The sequence below is a fragment of the Carcharodon carcharias genome, chromosome 28 (assembly GCF_017639515.1).
Source record: "Carcharodon carcharias isolate sCarCar2 chromosome 28, sCarCar2.pri, whole genome shotgun sequence".
NCBI lineage: Eukaryota > Metazoa > Chordata > Chondrichthyes > Lamniformes > Lamnidae > Carcharodon > Carcharodon carcharias.
In genome coordinates, this window is record NC_054494.1 from 14,129,258 (window position 1) to 14,146,500 (window position 17,243).

The 17,243-nt window shown below is 45.7% G+C and overlaps 2 protein-coding genes across 13 annotated transcripts in view; one reads left to right on the top strand and one right to left on the bottom strand.

Moving 5' to 3' along the window:
• The window catches only part of tmem254 (transmembrane protein 254), a 52,450-nt gene extending 38,350 nt beyond the window's left edge, over positions 1-14,100 (bottom strand). For 2 of the 10 annotated variants that reach the window (XR_005941595.1, XM_041176058.1), the window contains exons 1-3: positions 6,958-7,116; positions 4,044-4,147; positions 2,819-2,878 (exon numbers count right to left, since the gene is read on the bottom strand). Coding sequence is in view for 8 of the 10 variants with exons in the window: in XM_041176058.1 (XP_041031992.1) it covers positions 2,819-2,878; positions 4,044-4,147; positions 6,958-7,044 (251 nt within the window). In the remaining 2 variants the exon portion in view is untranslated. Of the gene's footprint in view, positions 1-2,814; positions 2,879-4,043; positions 4,148-4,897; positions 5,170-6,506; positions 6,630-6,701; positions 6,930-6,957; positions 7,124-13,965 lie in introns of those variants that run through there. The other 8 variants (XR_005941596.1, XM_041176065.1, XM_041176063.1 and 5 more) reach the window with 8 other exon arrangements.
• LOC121270706 (CUE domain-containing protein 2-A-like) overlaps positions 13,209-17,243 on the top strand; it is a 60,404-nt gene continuing 56,369 nt past the window's right edge. The window contains exon 1 of one of the 3 annotated variants that reach the window (XM_041176051.1): positions 13,209-13,353. The gene's annotated coding sequence lies outside the window, so the exon portion shown is untranslated. Of the gene's footprint in view, positions 13,354-13,602; positions 13,750-17,243 lie in introns of those variants that run through there. The other 2 variants (XM_041176052.1, XM_041176054.1) reach the window with 2 other exon arrangements.

Consider the following 17,243-nt stretch of genomic DNA (forward strand, 5'->3'; position numbering starts at 1 on the left):
CACGTAAGAAGATATTAGATCAGACAACTAAAGGCTTGGTCAAAGAGGTAGGTTTTAAAGGAGCGTTTTAAAGGAGGAAAGAGAGGCAGAGAGGTGTGTGGAAGAAATTCCAGAGCTCAGGGCTAGGCACAGTTGCCAATGGTGGAGCAATTAAAACTGGGGATGCTCAAGAGGCCGGAATTAGATGAGTGCGAATATCTCAGAGAATTGTGGGGTTAGGGGAAGTAGGGAGGGGTGTTCTCAAGTTCCATGGACGCACTTGAAAACAAGGATGAGAATTTGAAAATTGAGGCATGGTCTGACCAGGAGCCAATGTAGGTCAGCGAGCAGAGGAATGATTTGAAACCTATGGGTTACACTGATCTCCACAACTTGAGCGTTATCCTGCTATGATTTGTGTTCTTTTTGTGGTGTATAATTCCAGGGGTGTCGCCCACCGTTCAGTAGCTCAGCCAAGTGGACATTCTTCACGTGTGAAACTAAGTGGCAGGGGGGCTATACTATCCTGAAAGGTGTCACCCAGCAAGTCCTATCCCATCTATCCAATATCCAGACACAGTCACTTCCAGCTGTTATCCCTGGACAACAAGCAGGAACAGGAACCCAGAATAATTTTCCCTTCCTTAACCCAGGAGTGCCCGGGTCCATTGTAGCACACCTACAGCTGCCCCGGGGAAAATTACTAGCACAGGAAGGTTTGGGAAAGTAATTCAGCCGGAATGTTCAGCACAGACTTTTCTTGGAAAAGACTTCCGGCTGGCAGTTTGTCCACGCGTTATGTTCATCCCACGGTGGCGGGGCGGCGGGGGTGGGGGGGGGGGGGGGGGGGGGGGGGGGGTGGTGCGCAGATTAGGCCACAGCAGAATCTTTAAAAAATAATCTGGCAAATTAACACAATCAGTTTTTGGCTGATTAGCCAAATTAGCCGATGGTAGGATTTGAATTCTTAAACTCCAAGTCGCTCCTGCAATACCATAATAACCATCAGAAAATCCAGTGCCATCGATCAGGGCCCGTAACAAAGCCCAGCTCAGAAAAGCTCATTGGTGAATTGTCACAGGGTAAGATTAAATTTAATAAAACATCTTTAAAATCTCATTTGTAAATCATCAAGGGAAGCACTGGTAAACGTCCCACGCCCAGAAAGAACAAAGGGAATGTTCCAGCAATTCTGGTCATTGTTGATTCTATCTTGGGCACCGCTGGATGTCAATCATGCAGGACTCCAAGGAGAGGTCCACCTTGAGCAAATCATCAGTCCCGCTGGAGTTATCAATAGAAGATAGATTACTCTTGATCTTATATTGATTTTAATGTCTCTGGGTCACATTACAGAACAACATTAAATCTCTGTTCTTGAGGGAAACAAAATCTCTGGCACGACAATTTGAGGAGACAAAGAACTTGCATTTGTCTACTGCCCTTCATGGCCTCAGAAATTCCCAAAGAGTTTTACAGCCAATAAAGTATTCTTTAAGTATAGTCACTATTGTAAAGTAGGAAACACAGCAGCCAATGTTCCTGGCCTGCAGTTGTAGGTATAGTACCCCATCTCAACCTGCGTTAGAATTGGAATATTTCAGCTGTAAAATATGTTTTACCCTGGTTTTTGTTAGGGAAGGCTATCAAGGGATATGAAACTAAGATGGATAAATGGAGTTGAGGTACAGATCAATAATGATCTAACTGAAGAATGGCCTATTCCTGAAGCTATGCCCATAAGGGCTAAATTACCTACTCCTGTTTATATGCTCCCCCAATCTAGATATGCACCATTTATCCAACAATCGTGTTCCAAACTAACTCTATTACTCTAGAGGTGATTCTAAGTTGCTAATTTTTAAACTTGTCCTTTCAACCACATCACCATCATGTGCGATTTCCTTAACTGACAGAGCAGCAGTGACATGGACACTCACTTGCTCAGCAGAGGTGTGCCCTGAGGTTGAGTATTCCACCAATAGCCAATGCTCAACCTCATGCCTTGGGGATCTGAGAACTTGCTCACTGCATAGTGACAGGACAAGGATCCACACACCTCATCTTCCATGTGGTAATCCACAAGAGGACAAGAGGGACATTGACCCAGAGCTGCCTGTACATACTTTCTGGTGAACATACTCTAATGGGTGTTGCCACTGTTCAGCAGCAGCTCCGGGGGAGTGTGCAGCAAGAGGCCAGGCTAGAAAGCAAAGGGCCTCTGGGATGCGGGTCCAAATATAGCCTAATTTATCGATAGCAAGTCTCCTCCATCCCCTTGATATAAGATTCCCATGTGAAACATGTTTGCCAGTCACAATGCAAAACTGTCCCGAATGCACAAATTGGCAATCTCGTTGAGAAAGATCACATGAGTGGGAGATGGAAAAGTTAACCAGCGGGTTAGTAAAAGGAATGCTCTTCTGAGAATGGGGTTGACCCAAGGATTAAATTACATGTATGTACATATTTTAATTGACCTGGGGTTACTGGCTACAGATACTATATCCTCAAAATGAGAAGTGTTCCACCCAAGTGGTTATCCTTCAGCTCTACAAGTAACAAATTTACACCTAACAAACAGGATGGCAAAGTTGGGTTAACCAGAAGATATCATTAATTTTATATTAATTGTGTTGAATTGTGCGCCGGTGGTGGGGATTCACTTGAGCCCCCTTAAATAGATGCAGACTAAAAATCTGATAGTTAGGTTTGGAGATGCATGCTTGTAATGTGTAACTCTAAATAAAAGCTTACGAAAGTGTGCGAAAAGATTGGCTCTGGTTCTATCCTTTACCAACTGATTTTCCGGAATAGAACAGATATGAAGCAGCCTCACCTGCAGAGTTTGACACTGTACAGTGCTTCAGCAAGGTGAAGAACCCAGACCAACCAGTATCTGTAAAAGATTTGAAATAAACACATACACACTAATAAACATGATGCAATTAGACTGGTTCATTGTTTCCATTCACACCCTCCTGCCTCATGAAGCACAAGCCAACAGCACCGGACAGCCCACTCATGTGGCTGAACCTCAGGCCAACTTCTGGCAAAGAGGACCTGTACAACTCTCTCCACCTTTTCAACTTGCTGTTCAGTTAAAGATTAAAGTGCTGATTTGGCTTCAACACCCACTCCCTCCATCACCTGGCGCACTGTGGCTGCAGTGTGTGCCATCTATTCTATAGGATGCATCGCACCAACTCGCCAAGGCTTCTTCAACAGCAACTCCCAAACACCCAATCTGCATGACCTAGAAGAACAAGGGCAGCATGCACATGGGAACAACCCCACGTAACAGCACTGTGGATGTACCCTCACCACATGGACTGCTCATCAACACCTTCTCAAGGGCAACTTGGAATAGGCAACCAATGTTAGCCAGCTTGCACACATCTTGAAACGATGTTTATTAAAAAACTGTGACAGCCAGCTAGCAGTAACACAATCCCACCATGACAGAATGTCCTAATGACAGGGAGAGCCCCCTCAGGAGGGTCAGGGAGGTCACATGACCACATTTCCAGGCAATATTGTCACTAGCTTCAACCTTCTTAAAAGGGACATCATTCCTTGGAATTTTCTTTTCCTACAGAACATGGTACCAGCCAGGCAAGTTCCTGGCATGTGTGTGTGTGTGTTTGTCTGTGGAAGATTCCAGGATTAAGGAATTAAGGAAAAAAGGGCACCCGAGTGTCACGTTCTTACTTTTGTGAGCTGTATATGTCCATGGAGCCTGGATGGGGGCAACTGGGACAACACTGAAATTACAGTCCTTGTTCCTATTAATTCTCAGGTTGCAGATCCCAATAGATCCTCTCAGCAATCTGATTCAGGGATTTATCCACCAATGAGGTGAAAGCTCCAAGAGCAGCCCCTTTCCCAACCCCTAGTTCCACAAGATTCACTTAGGGCAGAGAGTGAGTAAAAGACATGAACTCAAAGAGAACCGAGGGACCCAGGCTTCAAGGACCAGACTGCCAGGATTTGAGGTTGGTGGAGGAGGGGAGGTGGGGAGAGGTGTGGGTAGGCAGAGGGCATAGCACACACCCAGGACTTACCCAATATACAAGTAGGGGTGATAGTTGTCCACCAGGTACTTGGAGAAGCTACCCCAGGGTCCCAGGCTCTTGTATGGTACACTCTGCGGCCAAAACATCAGCAACTGGAAAAAAGAATGAGACATGATTTGCAGAGGAATAAACAAAGACAATGAGGAATTCAGGAGAAACACCTTTACCCGGGCAGTGTTAAGGATGTGGAACTCACTACCACAAGGGGCAGTTGAGGCAAATAGCATAGATGCATTTAAGGCAGAGCTAGATAAGTGTATGAAAAAGATGCAAACAGAAGGATATGCTGATAGGGTTAGATGAAGAAGTAGTGTGGGAGAAAGCTCATGTGAAGCATAAACACCAGCCTGGACTAGTTAGGCTGAATGGCCAGTTTCTGTGATGTAAATTTTGCATAAGGTCGTTTCCTGTGTTCCACAAATACAAACAGCAATTATGGGGCCACTTTTCCCCTGATACAACAACTCCACGCAACTCAGTCACTTTTTGGTGGAGAGGAGAGGATGAGGTGGAAGAAAAGCAGACAGAATCTCATTCCTAATTCCCATCCAACGATTCTCCCTGTGCAAAATGCATGGATAGCAAATTGAAGACCGGGTTCAACCAGGTCTTGATACAAGACCACAGCTGAATAGTCCCTGTTACCCCATTGGATCCAAAATGGCTCCTGGGCAGTCAGCTTTCTAGGGAATGCCTCACCGTGCACTTCAATCCAGGGCCTTGTGCTGCCCTCTAATTCTTCTGGGTTCTAACAGTGGCAGCATGTTAGGCCAAACTCAAAGTTAACTATTAGCTTAAACGGCCCCTGTCTGTTAGATTAAATCCTATCCCCCCGACCTTACCTTGTAAGATCCGGAGAAGATCTGGAAAAGACCTGGACGTAGATTTTCTCAAATCTGCCTTCACATTTCTGGATTTTTCTGGGCATCAACACCGCTTCTGCACTGGTTTGGAACAAACTGTAAGACTGAGCTTCTGTCTCTAATCGGCTGCTCTTCTTTACTCTGTCAGCTGTGGAAAATATCTCAACAATCTAGAGCTAGATCTTCTCTGAAACTTGGCTCCAAATTCCTGGGCTTGAAAGGATATGGCAGACAACTGGTTAAGCATCCAACACCAGATCTGCCTGGAACACATAAAACAGCATCAGGTCCTTCTCTTTGCTAAAACTGCTCGCAACCCAGGATCATCCTAGAATGGCTTCTTTTAGCTACAGCAACCCACCTTCTTAAACCTCTGTCTTGCAACCTTACCACGCCTCACTGGATGAGCAGAAATTTCTTCCAATTAAATATTGGGAAGATTGAAGCCATTGTCTTCTATTCCCACTCCAAACTCCATTCCCTAGCTACCGACTCCATCCCTCTCCCTGGCAACTGTATGAGACTGTTCGCATGTTTGACCCAGAGATGAGCTTCCAACTGCATATCCGTGCTATCACTAAGACCACCTCCTTCTTCCTTCTTGACATTGCCTGGATCATCCTTGCCTCAGATTATCTGCTTCGAAACCTTCATTTATGCCTCTGTTAACTCTAGCTTGACTATTCCAACACACTTGTGGCTGCCCTCCCACATTCTATTCTGTGTTAAGTTAAGGCCAGCCAAAATTCTGCAGCCTGTGTCCTCACTCGCACCAAGTCCCATTCACCCCTCATCCCTGTTCTCACTGACTTACATTGGCTTCTGGTCAAGCCACACCCTACTTTTAAAATCCTCGTCCTTGTTTTCAACTCCTTCCATGGCCTCTCCCCTCTTTATCCCTACAATCTCCTCTAGCTCCAAACTCCTCTGAAGTATCTGCACCCCTCTGATTCTGGCCTCTTGAGCATCCTTGATTTTAACCTTGATTTAATCATTGGAGGCTATGCCTTCAGCTATCCAGGCCCTAAGCTCTGGAATTCCCTCCCTACTCCTCTCTGCCTCTTTCTTTCTTCAAGATAGTTCTTAAAACTGTCCTTAGTCTTTGACTAAGTTTTGGGTCATTGGCCCCTAATATCACCTTATATAACTCAGGATCTAATTTTTCTAATATAACACTTCTAAGAAGTGCCTTGTGACATTTTAATATGTTAAAGGTGCTACAAAAATATAAGTTGTTGTTGTTGAGTGATGAATCACCAGTTGAATGAGGAGTGGAGCTGGAGTGGGCAGAATCAGCAGTGGAGCTAAGCCCTGCAACAGGCACTATCTTAGAATATGGGACACGGTGGAGGGGGGGGGGGGGGGCGGTTTGGCGAGTGTGGTGTGGAAACATTTGGAGGGGAAGAGAGCTGGTGCAAAGCCTCAGCTATGCACTCTCCCATCCCCACAGACCCTTCTCATTAACTGGCATGGGGAAGGGGAATGCCCATTGGGGTTGGAACTTCTGCCCCCACTCCCTCCCACCTCCTTGCATGCTTTGCCAACCCCAGCTACATTTGGTACACAACTGTGCAAGGAGTGCAATTACTTTAGTGCCTTCTCTCATCACCCAGCCACAAGGCGCTGGGTACCCTGCCAGACCCTGACATCAGAATCCCTCCAAACCTGGGGAATATTGCCAGTATTGCCAGGCACTTGCTTGAACGAGAAAGAGATGATCACAAATTATTTTAAAAACAAAAAAACTGCGGATGCTGGAAATCCAAAACAAAAACAGAATTACCTGGAAAAACTCAGCAGGTCTGGCAGCATCGGCAGAGAAGAAAAGAGTTGACGTTTCGAGTCCTCACGACCTTATTTTATTCCCTGCAGCCCACAAGGTTCCCAGTTTGGGGTTGCGGTCCATGTACGCGAAGGCCCCTCTGCAAATTCTTACCCCACCTCTACAGACTTCAGGGCCTAACTTGCTGTCCTCATCAATGAGAGAAATGCTGCAAAGCAGGGCAACAGCCAAAAGATGCATTTCCAAACAGACGTACAGTGTAATACCCAAAGGATCCAGTGATAACAGATATCCAGAAGAGGCTGGTCCTCCTGAAGTAAGTACTGGAGACTGTACCTGGCATCTTCCCACAGAATTCTCAACTGCAACTCCCCTTCCTCACAGCTACTAAATGTATCATTGTTTGAAGAGGGTCAAAGGTCATTTGTTTAATTTCATTTCCTGTTTGACTCAAGAGCTACTTAAAGGTGGACTGTTCCACAAAACATTAAGATCTTCAGACTCAAATGACTGGTGCAAAGGGACATTAGCTTGCATGTCGTAATAAAGTCTTACAATACAGCTTAGCCAGACCTTTGAATTAGGTCTTATTTTGAAGGACAGAGTGAGCAACTCTCCCCACATCCCTGATCCGAATGGAGGAGAGGGACCTGCGGGAAGCAGGGCTCAGGGTGGGGCTGGGACAGGGGCAAGTTGGGACAAGGGTGAGGATGAATCCAGGGCACGGCTTGGTGGGGCAAATTATTTTCAGATTACGTGGCATCAACTGGTGCAAGGAGTGCAATTACTTTAGTGCCTTCTCTCATCTCCTTGCTGCACTCAGTTCCTGATCTTGTTACAGCCTTAGTCCAAACATGGAAAAAAGAGTTGGACTCCAGAGGTGACATGAGGGTGACTGCCCTTGACATCAAGGCAGCATTTGACTGGGTATAGCATCAAGAAGCCCCAGCAAAACTGGAGTCAATGGGAATCGGGGGAAAACTCTTTGTTGGTTGGAGTCATGCCCAGCACAAAGGAAGATGGTTGTAGTTGTTGGAGGTCAATCATCTCAGTTCCAGGACATCACTGCAGGAGTTCTTCAGGTCGTGTCTTAGGCCCAAGCATCTTCAGCTGCTTCATCAATGACTTTCCCCTTCATCATAAGGTCAGAAGAGGGGATGTTCGCTGATGATTGCACAATGTTCAACGTCATTCATGACTCCTCAGATACTGAAGCAGTCCATGTCCAAATGCAGCAAGAGCTGGACAACATACGGGCTTCAGCTCATAAGTGGCAAATTACATTTGCACCACAAAAATGCCAGGCAATGACCATCTCCAACAAGAGAGAATCTAACCATCACCCCTTGACATTCAATGGCATTACCATCATTGAATCCCCCACTTTCAATGTCCTGGGGGTTACCATTGGCCAGAAACTAAACTGGACCATGGCTGATTTGCAACTTGTCTCCATTTTATCACCTTTGCTCCATATACGTAAAGGCACTTAACATAAAAATCTATCTGTTCCAGTCTGGAAAGCTCCAATTGTCCCCCAACGATATTTAGTTGGGGAGAATTTCAAAGGACTACTGCCCTTTGTGTGGGAGAAACACTCCCTGATTTTGCTCTGGATTGACCTTTCTCTAATTGTAATATATCCCCTCTGTTTTAGAAAAAAATAATTCTATATACCTAGTGCCCTTCGGGACATCCCAGGATGCTTTACAGACAGTGAAGTACTTTTTTGAAGCATAGTCACTGTTGAAATGTAGTCATTTTGTTCACAGCATGGTACAAACAGCAATGAGATAAGTAGCCAGATAATCTGCTTTTATTTTGTAATGGACTTACAAAGAAGACCAGCTGGTTCACCAAGCCTCATCATAATGTCTGGAGCATCATGGCTAGATACCTCCTATCCAACCTCAAGTATATGATCTCCTGGGAGAGGGAAAAGTACAGCCTGGGACAATAGGGAAAGAAATTCTGGAAAATCACTACCATCAGGCAATCGAAGCCAGTCGAGGATAATACGGTGACCATGTGCACATCATCCGCTATTCCACTTGTCTTCTAAATGATCCAGTCTCTGTCCCAGCTACGAACTACTTGAGCTCGCTCTTGAAGTGATACTGAGAGTCAGAACACACTGCACCAACTGGCAATGTATTCCAGAGGCTCACTACTTTTGAGGAAAAATGAAACAGCCAACATCCAGTCTATTCCTATATCCACGTAGCTTACATGCCTGAAAACTGGTACACCCGAGTCTTTTAAACCTATCAACAAGCATACAACCCAGCCTTTTCATTATTTAATAGACCTTTATAGATCATCTCTAAGTTTACACTGCTCTATAGTACATAAATCCAGCTCTCTAAGCATATCTCAGTAACTAATTTTAAAACATTTACAGGGAAATTTGTTGAGGCTCTACGCCTGCTAAGGCCATGTCAATTACATTGTTAATGTTTCTTAATGTCATGTCAATTACATTGTTAATGTTTCTTAATGTCATGTCAATTACATTGTTAATGTTTCTTCATGTTGTATCAATTGCATTGTTAAGGTTTGTTAATGGCAAGTCAGTTACATTGTTAAGGTTAAGAGAAACAGGTGATGGGTATTGATTGTCTTTGAGCACATATAAATAGGGGACAGTTGGGACACTGGGTTGAGTGGGAGGAGAGCTATGACATTGAAGAAGTCAATGAACTCTCTCAATAAAGAAAAGCTCTGTGTCCTGGTTTCCGTCCACCAACCAGCTTGGACCCTGTTAACAACGCCCAGTTGAGAGCCTCATTCACCGGAGAATCGGATGAAGAGATCAATTCGCTAGATTCCCAGTGCTCCTGATTTTCCAGTGTTTAACTTCAGTGTTTGGAAATTCAGGAATGCTGTGAATCTCCATGTCCAATTCTGTGCAGCTGTCAAGGGAGACCTTCTGCTGGGAGCAGATCCTCACAAAAATTCCCAACTCTTAAAGGGTCTAAAATGTAAAGTCCAGTTTTCAAACTAGTGACCAGCTCACCCTGAATAACTTTACTGGAAATCTGAATACTTTTAGTCCACTACCCTGTCCTCTGGTGACTGATTCTTGGCAACAGCCTAATGACTTCCTTTCTGAACAGCTGTATCTTCAGCCTTTCACCAGCTGACATGGTTTAGCCACTAATGTAACAAAGAATTAAGAAAAAAAATGCCGTTTGGCTTCTCAGGATTATTTCTGTAGGAAGCAAAGTGCCTAAACACATAAACAAAAAGCTTTCAAGTGGGAGATATCCAAAACTTTGCATTTTCCTCTCTCTAAAGACTCTTACAGAGTTTCACAGGCACTGGTATCTCTCTGATGTCATAACTCAGTGGCAAATCTGCAAGTTACGAAAAGAAAGACTTGCATTTATGTAGCATCCTTCACAATCTCAGGACATCAGAAAACAGAATTGTAACAGCGCAGATGGAGGTACTTTGGTTCTCTGTGTGGCTCTCTGGATGAGCAATTCACCCAGTGCTGTTGACCTTGATCTAATGATAATATATCCCCTCACTTTTAAAAAGAATTTCATTTATATAGTGCCTCTCAGGACATCCCAAAACACTTTACAGACAATGAAGTACTTTTTTAAGGTGTAGTCACTGTTGAAATGTAGTCATTTTGTACAGGTGGTACATGGTACAAACAGCAGTGAGATAAATAGCCAAATAATCTGCTTTTATTTTGTAATGGATTTCTCCCGTAACCTGCACATTCTTCCTTTTCAGATAACAACTAATTTCTTTTGGAATGTCTTGATTGAACTGGCCTCCACTACATTCTCAGGCAGTGCCACTTGCTGCATGAAAAAGCTTACCTCATGTCACTTTACTCTAGCCTGGGTTTTGGTTTATTCTCTCCTCTGCAGGATCCAAGCAGGTCCGCTCTCTGCTGCTGCCTCTCCCAATTGTCTCCTGATGAATGAAGGCCCCCAGGCCTGGGCCCCTTTGGTCCTGAAGTGTTTTGCAGCCAATGAAGTACCTTTGAAGTATTGTCACTAATGTAATGTAGGGAAAACAGCAGCCAATTTGCACATAGCAAACTCCCACAAACAGCCACTGTGAAAATGAGCAGATAATCTATTTTTGTGATGTTGATTGAGGGAAAAGTATTGGCCAGGACACTGGGGATAACCCCCCTGCTCTTCTTCAAAATAGTGAGACGGGACATTTTATGAGACACCTTTGAGAGTGGAAGGGGTGGCAATTTAGTGTTTAACCCAAAAGACAGCACTTCCAACAGTGCAGCATTCCTTCAGCATTGGACTGGGAGTGTTAGCCTAGATTTTGAGCTTAAGTCCCTGGAGCGGTAGTTAAATCCATAGCCTTCAGAGTCACGGGCAAGAGTGATACACACTGAACCACAGCTAAGAGCCTGTAGATTAACAATGGCAACCCCAATCCTGTCTTTACTTCTCATCTATGCCAATATAGTTTCTTAGTCAGAGGTCACTTGGTGGTAATAAAAATGCCAAACGCAAGCATTTGCCTTTAACTTCACAGAGGCAATTCCTGTTGTATATTTTTGTAATTGTCTAAGGGAGAGGTTCAAAGGCTCGGATGTCTGACTGTAACTATTTATTATGGAACATAACTATGTACATAAATACAAGTCAGTAGGCTTCTTCAGTCCTAGCCATGAGCTATCTCCATCCAGATTCCTAGCAGACTACTACAGTACTATTACAATCATGCGACTCTCTTTTACATCATCCTGTGGGCAGTACTGTTTCCCAGTCCCACATTAATTCTTTTCATCCTGAACACCCTAATACTACAATTCCCAGAGGCATAATGAAATAGCAGTCAGAATGAAGAAACTTAGCTAACTTTCCTCCCCTTAACGCGGTCCCAAGGCCAATTATATTGCTCATAGCTGTTAGCTTTGCTTCTTGAAAAGTACTCTAACCTCTAGGTTGTGAGTTCAAGCCCCACTCCAGGATATAATGAAGGTGACACTCCAGTACAGTAATGAATGAATGGTTCCCAGTAGGAGATGCCATTCTTTAGATAAAAAGCTAAGCCAAGATACAATTTGGTGGTTTGAGTGGAGATTTGAGCAGAAATTTAAGTAGGCACCAGCCCAGTGGTGTGTGGGTAATAACAGCAACTGAATTTGCAGTGCTTTGAAAAATGTAAGGCACTCAATAAATCTAATGTTTATGATTGTTGCCCTGGCTGAGATCAGTTAAATCAGGAAAGACCAGGAATTGAATGCAGGTGAGATTTGACTGCTCAATATGGCTCAGTAACACAGCACACAGGAGTTATAGTTACTGAAGGTATAAGAAAGAAAAATGCCTGGGAATCTGAAATGAAAACAGAAAATGCTGGAAATATATATAAGCAACAAGAGCAGTCCTTTCTGTATCTGAACATCATTCAACTGCCTTTGCTTCCTCAGGACCGCACAGGAGTGGTAGCTGAGATTTTGCGCTCAAGTCTCTGGAACGGGATTTGAATCCACAATTTTAGGATTCAGAGCCAAGAGTGTGACCAACTGAGCCATAGCTGAGACCGAACTCTGGATCAGAATGCTAACTGATTGGACTCGTTCAGTCTCGGTGAGAGATTAAAGATTGATGTCTGATCGACCACCTGTGACACGCCCTGCCCCATTTTCCTTTCCACTGAAATGAAGGAAAATTCATGAGAGAGGCTGAGATGCCGCTCGTAACGCACAGGTAAAATTACTCCACCACCAATGAGTCATAAGGTGCGATGCTGAAAGAGTGGTGAAGGCAGAAACATGAATAGTATTTAAAATAAAAGCACTTGGATATGCACTGGAAGGGCCATAGTCTGGTCAAGAGCTGGAATCTGGGATTAGACTGGATAGCTCTTTCTCAGCTGGCACCCACATGATGGGCTGAATGGTCTTCATCAGTGCCCAAATTTCCACAATTTCTATTTCTAACATCCATTGATCAATCAGTTTTGAACATTTCAATTGGCCTGGTCTCAATGGAGGGACAGGGCCCCTGTTTTCCACCACACTCGTCTGAAAAAACGCAGTTTAATTTCATTTCTGAATGGCTTGGCTCTATTTTTAAGACTGGATGAGATTCTATTCACTGATGCTCAGAGACCTTCTAGACAAAATTCTAGTATTTGTACCTTTACCTTGGCTCTGCCCTGGCAACGCTTTAATAGCGGGGTCAGTGCGCCGTGGGCCGGGTCAGTACGCGGTGGGTGGGGTCAGAGAGGAGGGCGGGGTCAGAGAGGAGGGTGAGCTCCGTGCGCGATGGGCGGGCTCAGTGCACGGTGGGCCGGGTCAGTGCGCGGTGGGTGGGGTCAGAGAGGAGGGCGGGGTCAGAGAGGAGGGTGAGCTCCGTGCGCGATGGGCGGGCTCAGTGCACGGTGGGCCGGGTCAGTGCGCGGTGGGCGGGGACAGAGAGGAGGGTGAGCTCAGTGCGCGACGGGCGGGATCAGTCCACGGTGGGCCGGGTCAGTGCGCGGTGGGCGGGGTCAGTGTGTGGTAGGTGGGGTCGGTGCGCGTTGGGCGGGCTCAGTGCGAGGTGGGCGGGCTCAGTGCGCGGTGCGAAAACAGAAACAGAATAACCTGGAAAAACTCAGCAGGTCTGGCAGCATCGGCGGAGAAGAGCACAGCTGACGATTCGAGTCCGTATGCGCGGTAGGTGGGGGTCAGTGCGCAGTGGATGGGTGTCAGAGAGGCGGGCGGGATCAGTGCGCGGTAGATGGGGTGAGAGAGGTGGGCGGGGTCAGTGGGTGTTGCGCCGGCTCTGCGCGGTGGGCGGGGTCAGTGCGCGGTAGCTGGGGTGAGAGAGGTGGGCGGGGTCAGTGGGTGTTGCGCCGGCTCTGCGCGGTGGGCGGGGTCAGTGCGCGGTAGCTGGGGTGAGAGAGGTGGGCGGGGTCAGTGGGTGTTGCGCCGGCTCTGCGCGGTGGGCAGGGTCAGTGCGCGGTAGTTGGGGTCGGAGAGGAGGGTGGGCTTAGTAGGTGAGTTTCGTGTGCCTGAGCGCGGTACTGGAGCGGTAAGACATCGAGCGGAGGACCGGGTGTTTTGTGTGGCGTAAGTGATCAGCGGGAATTCGAGGGAGGCCTAAGCCTCTGGGACTGGGTCTTCCTCTCAGTATATGGGGGGGGGGGGAGGGGGTGCTTTCACTGAGCCGGCTGATAGCTCGATACCGGCGACAATGTAAAGCCGCTGAAGCGGCTCTGCGCCACCCCCCCCCCCCGCCCCAACCACCCCACCAGTGCGCCAGCTTTGGATTTTTTAAAGACTTGCATTTCTATAGCGTCTGTCACATCCTTAGGACGTCCCGTAGCTCTCTGCGGCCACTAGGTGCACAGGAAGATCCCACAAGCAGCAATGTGTTTTTGTGGGGCAAATATTGACCCCAGTGACATCTTCACTGCTCTTCTTTGAAATGGAGCCATTAGGTCTTTTACATCCACCTGAGAGGGCAGTACGGGACTCGGTTTAACCTCTCATCGGAAAGATGGCTCCTCCTACAATGCAGTACTCCATCAGTGCTACACTGGAGTGTCAAATTGAATGTCTCTGTTCAAATCTCTGGAGTGGGACTTGAGCTCACAACCAGTCAGTTCTCAAAAGGCAGGAGTGCTTCCCAGGGCAGGGACCTTGGCAGGTGGGGAGAGAGAGGATTAAGATTTTTGGGGTGTCCTTTCTTGATGCACATTTAGAATCAGGTTGCACACCTATGGGTACTCCATGTGGGAGCCACGATAGAGTGAAAGAATGGCAGTCAATGCCATGTACAAGCGAAAGCTTTTGGAATACCAGTGCCTCACTTACCTGGTGCATGCGCACACACCAGGACAGGGACACTCCTGGAGATCAACAACACTCTGTAATGTCGTGGTAAGAAGGTCATAGAGGTCTACAGCACAGAAAAAGGCCCTATGGCCCAGCGAGCCTGTGCCCGTCAAACAAGTACCTAACTATTCTAATCCCATTTTCCAGTACTAGACCCATAGCCTTGTATGCCATGGCATCGCAAGTGCACATCCAAATACTTCTTAAATGTTATGAGTGTTTCTGCCTCTACCACCCTTTCAAGCAGAGGACACACATTTAAAATAATTGCTGAAAAAACAACAGGGTTACTAGTACAATGACCTCCTTCTGGCTGTGTGATTTTATGAAATAAGATAGATTTTATATTGCAGAGATAGATGTACAAACACAATTGATGATCTACTGGGGCTGGGATTTCTGTCATCACGAGGCAGTGTTTAGCACTTGACTGGGGTTCTTCCTCTAATGTAGGAGCATTCCTTCTGTATAAACCTTGATGGTTAGTTTCATATGTTATTCATCATAGACAAATTGGAAACTAAATCACTGCTAAACCATACTGACCCTTCATTCTGCATCTCATGACATGAAGAGAACTGGGAGAGAATCCTCAGGAGCAATCTTGCATATAAAAAAGAAAGGCTTGCATTTATATAGCACTTTTCAAAACCACCATATGTCGCAAAGTACTTTGCAGTCAATGATGTACTTTTTGAAGTGTAGTCACTGTTGTAATATAGGAAACAAGGGAGCCAGATTGCACACAGCAAACTCCCATAACTGCAGTGTGATAATCACCCAGATAATCTGTTATTTTGTGTGTGTGATGTTGTTTGAATGATAAATATTGGCCAAGACACCGGGCAAAACTGCCCCCACTCTTCTTCGAAATAATGCCATGGGATCTTTTACATTTACCCAAACAGGCAAAAAGACAGCTTTGTTTAATGACAGCAGTGTTAGTTTTGACTTTTGTACTCAAACCTTGGTGTGGGACTTGAACCCAGAATATTGTGACTCAGAGGCAAATGTGCTACCAACTGAGCCACTGCTGACACAAGGAATTAAGGAAGGAATTGAAATTGTAAAGGCTACACATAAGAAAGACGTCATTATGTTTAAGATGGCTATATATTTTACACCAAATGGACATAGCCTCAAAAATGGGATGGAGGGGGACAGATGTGTAGGATTGAGAGCTATCGCATTGTTATTTCCTAGACACACAATCTGGCTGAATGGACGCAGGTTCTTTCCCAGCCTTGCATAATCCTGTGGTCCTTTTAAATATTCACATGACAGACTGAAGAATAGATCTAATTACAGTGACCTGCAATTATTTGCGCATTGCAGTTATGTTTTATAAGAAGTAAACTGAGCCTGTTTCCAGCAATCTGATTGGTGGGCCAGTTGACTTAATGTATTATCCAGCAAGTGGTTACCGGGGACCAGTCAGAAGTGAGTACTCTGCTGCCCTCTTATATTCCCCTGCAAGAAGTTCAACCTAAAGAACGAATCTGAGACAGAATAGGAACTTCCCATCTACTAACTGGAATAGGATTGAATTCATTATATTAATCTGGGGGAGATCGTGGTGTTGTGGTAATATCACTAGACTAGTAATCTAGAGGCTCAGACATATGTCCTGGGGGCCTGGGTTCAAATCCCATCATGGCAGCCTGTAGAACTTGAATTCAGTAGATCTGGAATTGAAAGCTAGTCTTAGTGATGTGATTATAACAACTATCGTTGATTGTTGTAAAAACCCATCTGGTTCACTGATGCCCTCCAGGGAAGGAAATCTCCCATCCTTACCCAGTCTGGCCTACGTGTGACTCCAGACCCACAGCAATGTGCAAGCCACTCAGTTCAAGGGCAACAAATGCGGTCTTAACCAGAGACACCATCCCATGAAAGAACAAAGAAAAGTGTGGATCTATGGTTAAGATGAACTCTAGCTCCTGACATCTTGCTCCCCTCAGCCCTCCTCTATCCTAAGCTCATGCTTCCTCTCAAGCTTGTCCTTCCTCCGCCCCGTCCCCAACATTTTTTCCGGAGACTAGAGGTAGGGGGGAAAGTGAGGTGTCTGACTCACTGTGTTGCAGCAGCTGTTGGACGAGAGAGTGGCTGACAGAGGGAAGCCTGGTCCTTTGTTCCCGGTTTTCGTCACCCTCCGAGTGTAGCTGCAGCCCCCAGCCATGCCTCAATGTTAACTGTAACAAGAGATTGTTTGACTCTGGGTAGAGATCCCCAGGGGGCAACCCTGTCACTGCCACTGACTTTCATAAGAACACAAGAAATAGGAACTGGAGTAGACCATTCGGCCCCTCGAGCCTGCTCTACCATTCAGTAAGATTATGGCTGATCATCTTGTTTCGATTTCCACATTCCCATCTAACCCCGATAACCTTTGATTCCCTTGCTTAACAAGAACCTTATCTACCTCTGCCTTAAAAATATTCAATTACCCCGCCTTCTCCACCTTCTGAGACAGAGAATTCCAATGTCACACAACTCTCTGAGAGAAAACCTTTCTCCTCATCTCTGTCCTAAAAGGGCAACCCCTAATTTTAAAACAGTGCCCCCTAGTTCTGGACTCATCCACAAGAGGAAACATCCTTTCGATGTCCACCTAGTCAAGACCATTCAGGATCTTATATACTTCAATCAAATCAGCCCTCACTCTTCTAAACTCCAGTGGAAACAAGCCCAGTCTGTCCAGCTTCTCCTCTTAGGATAACCCA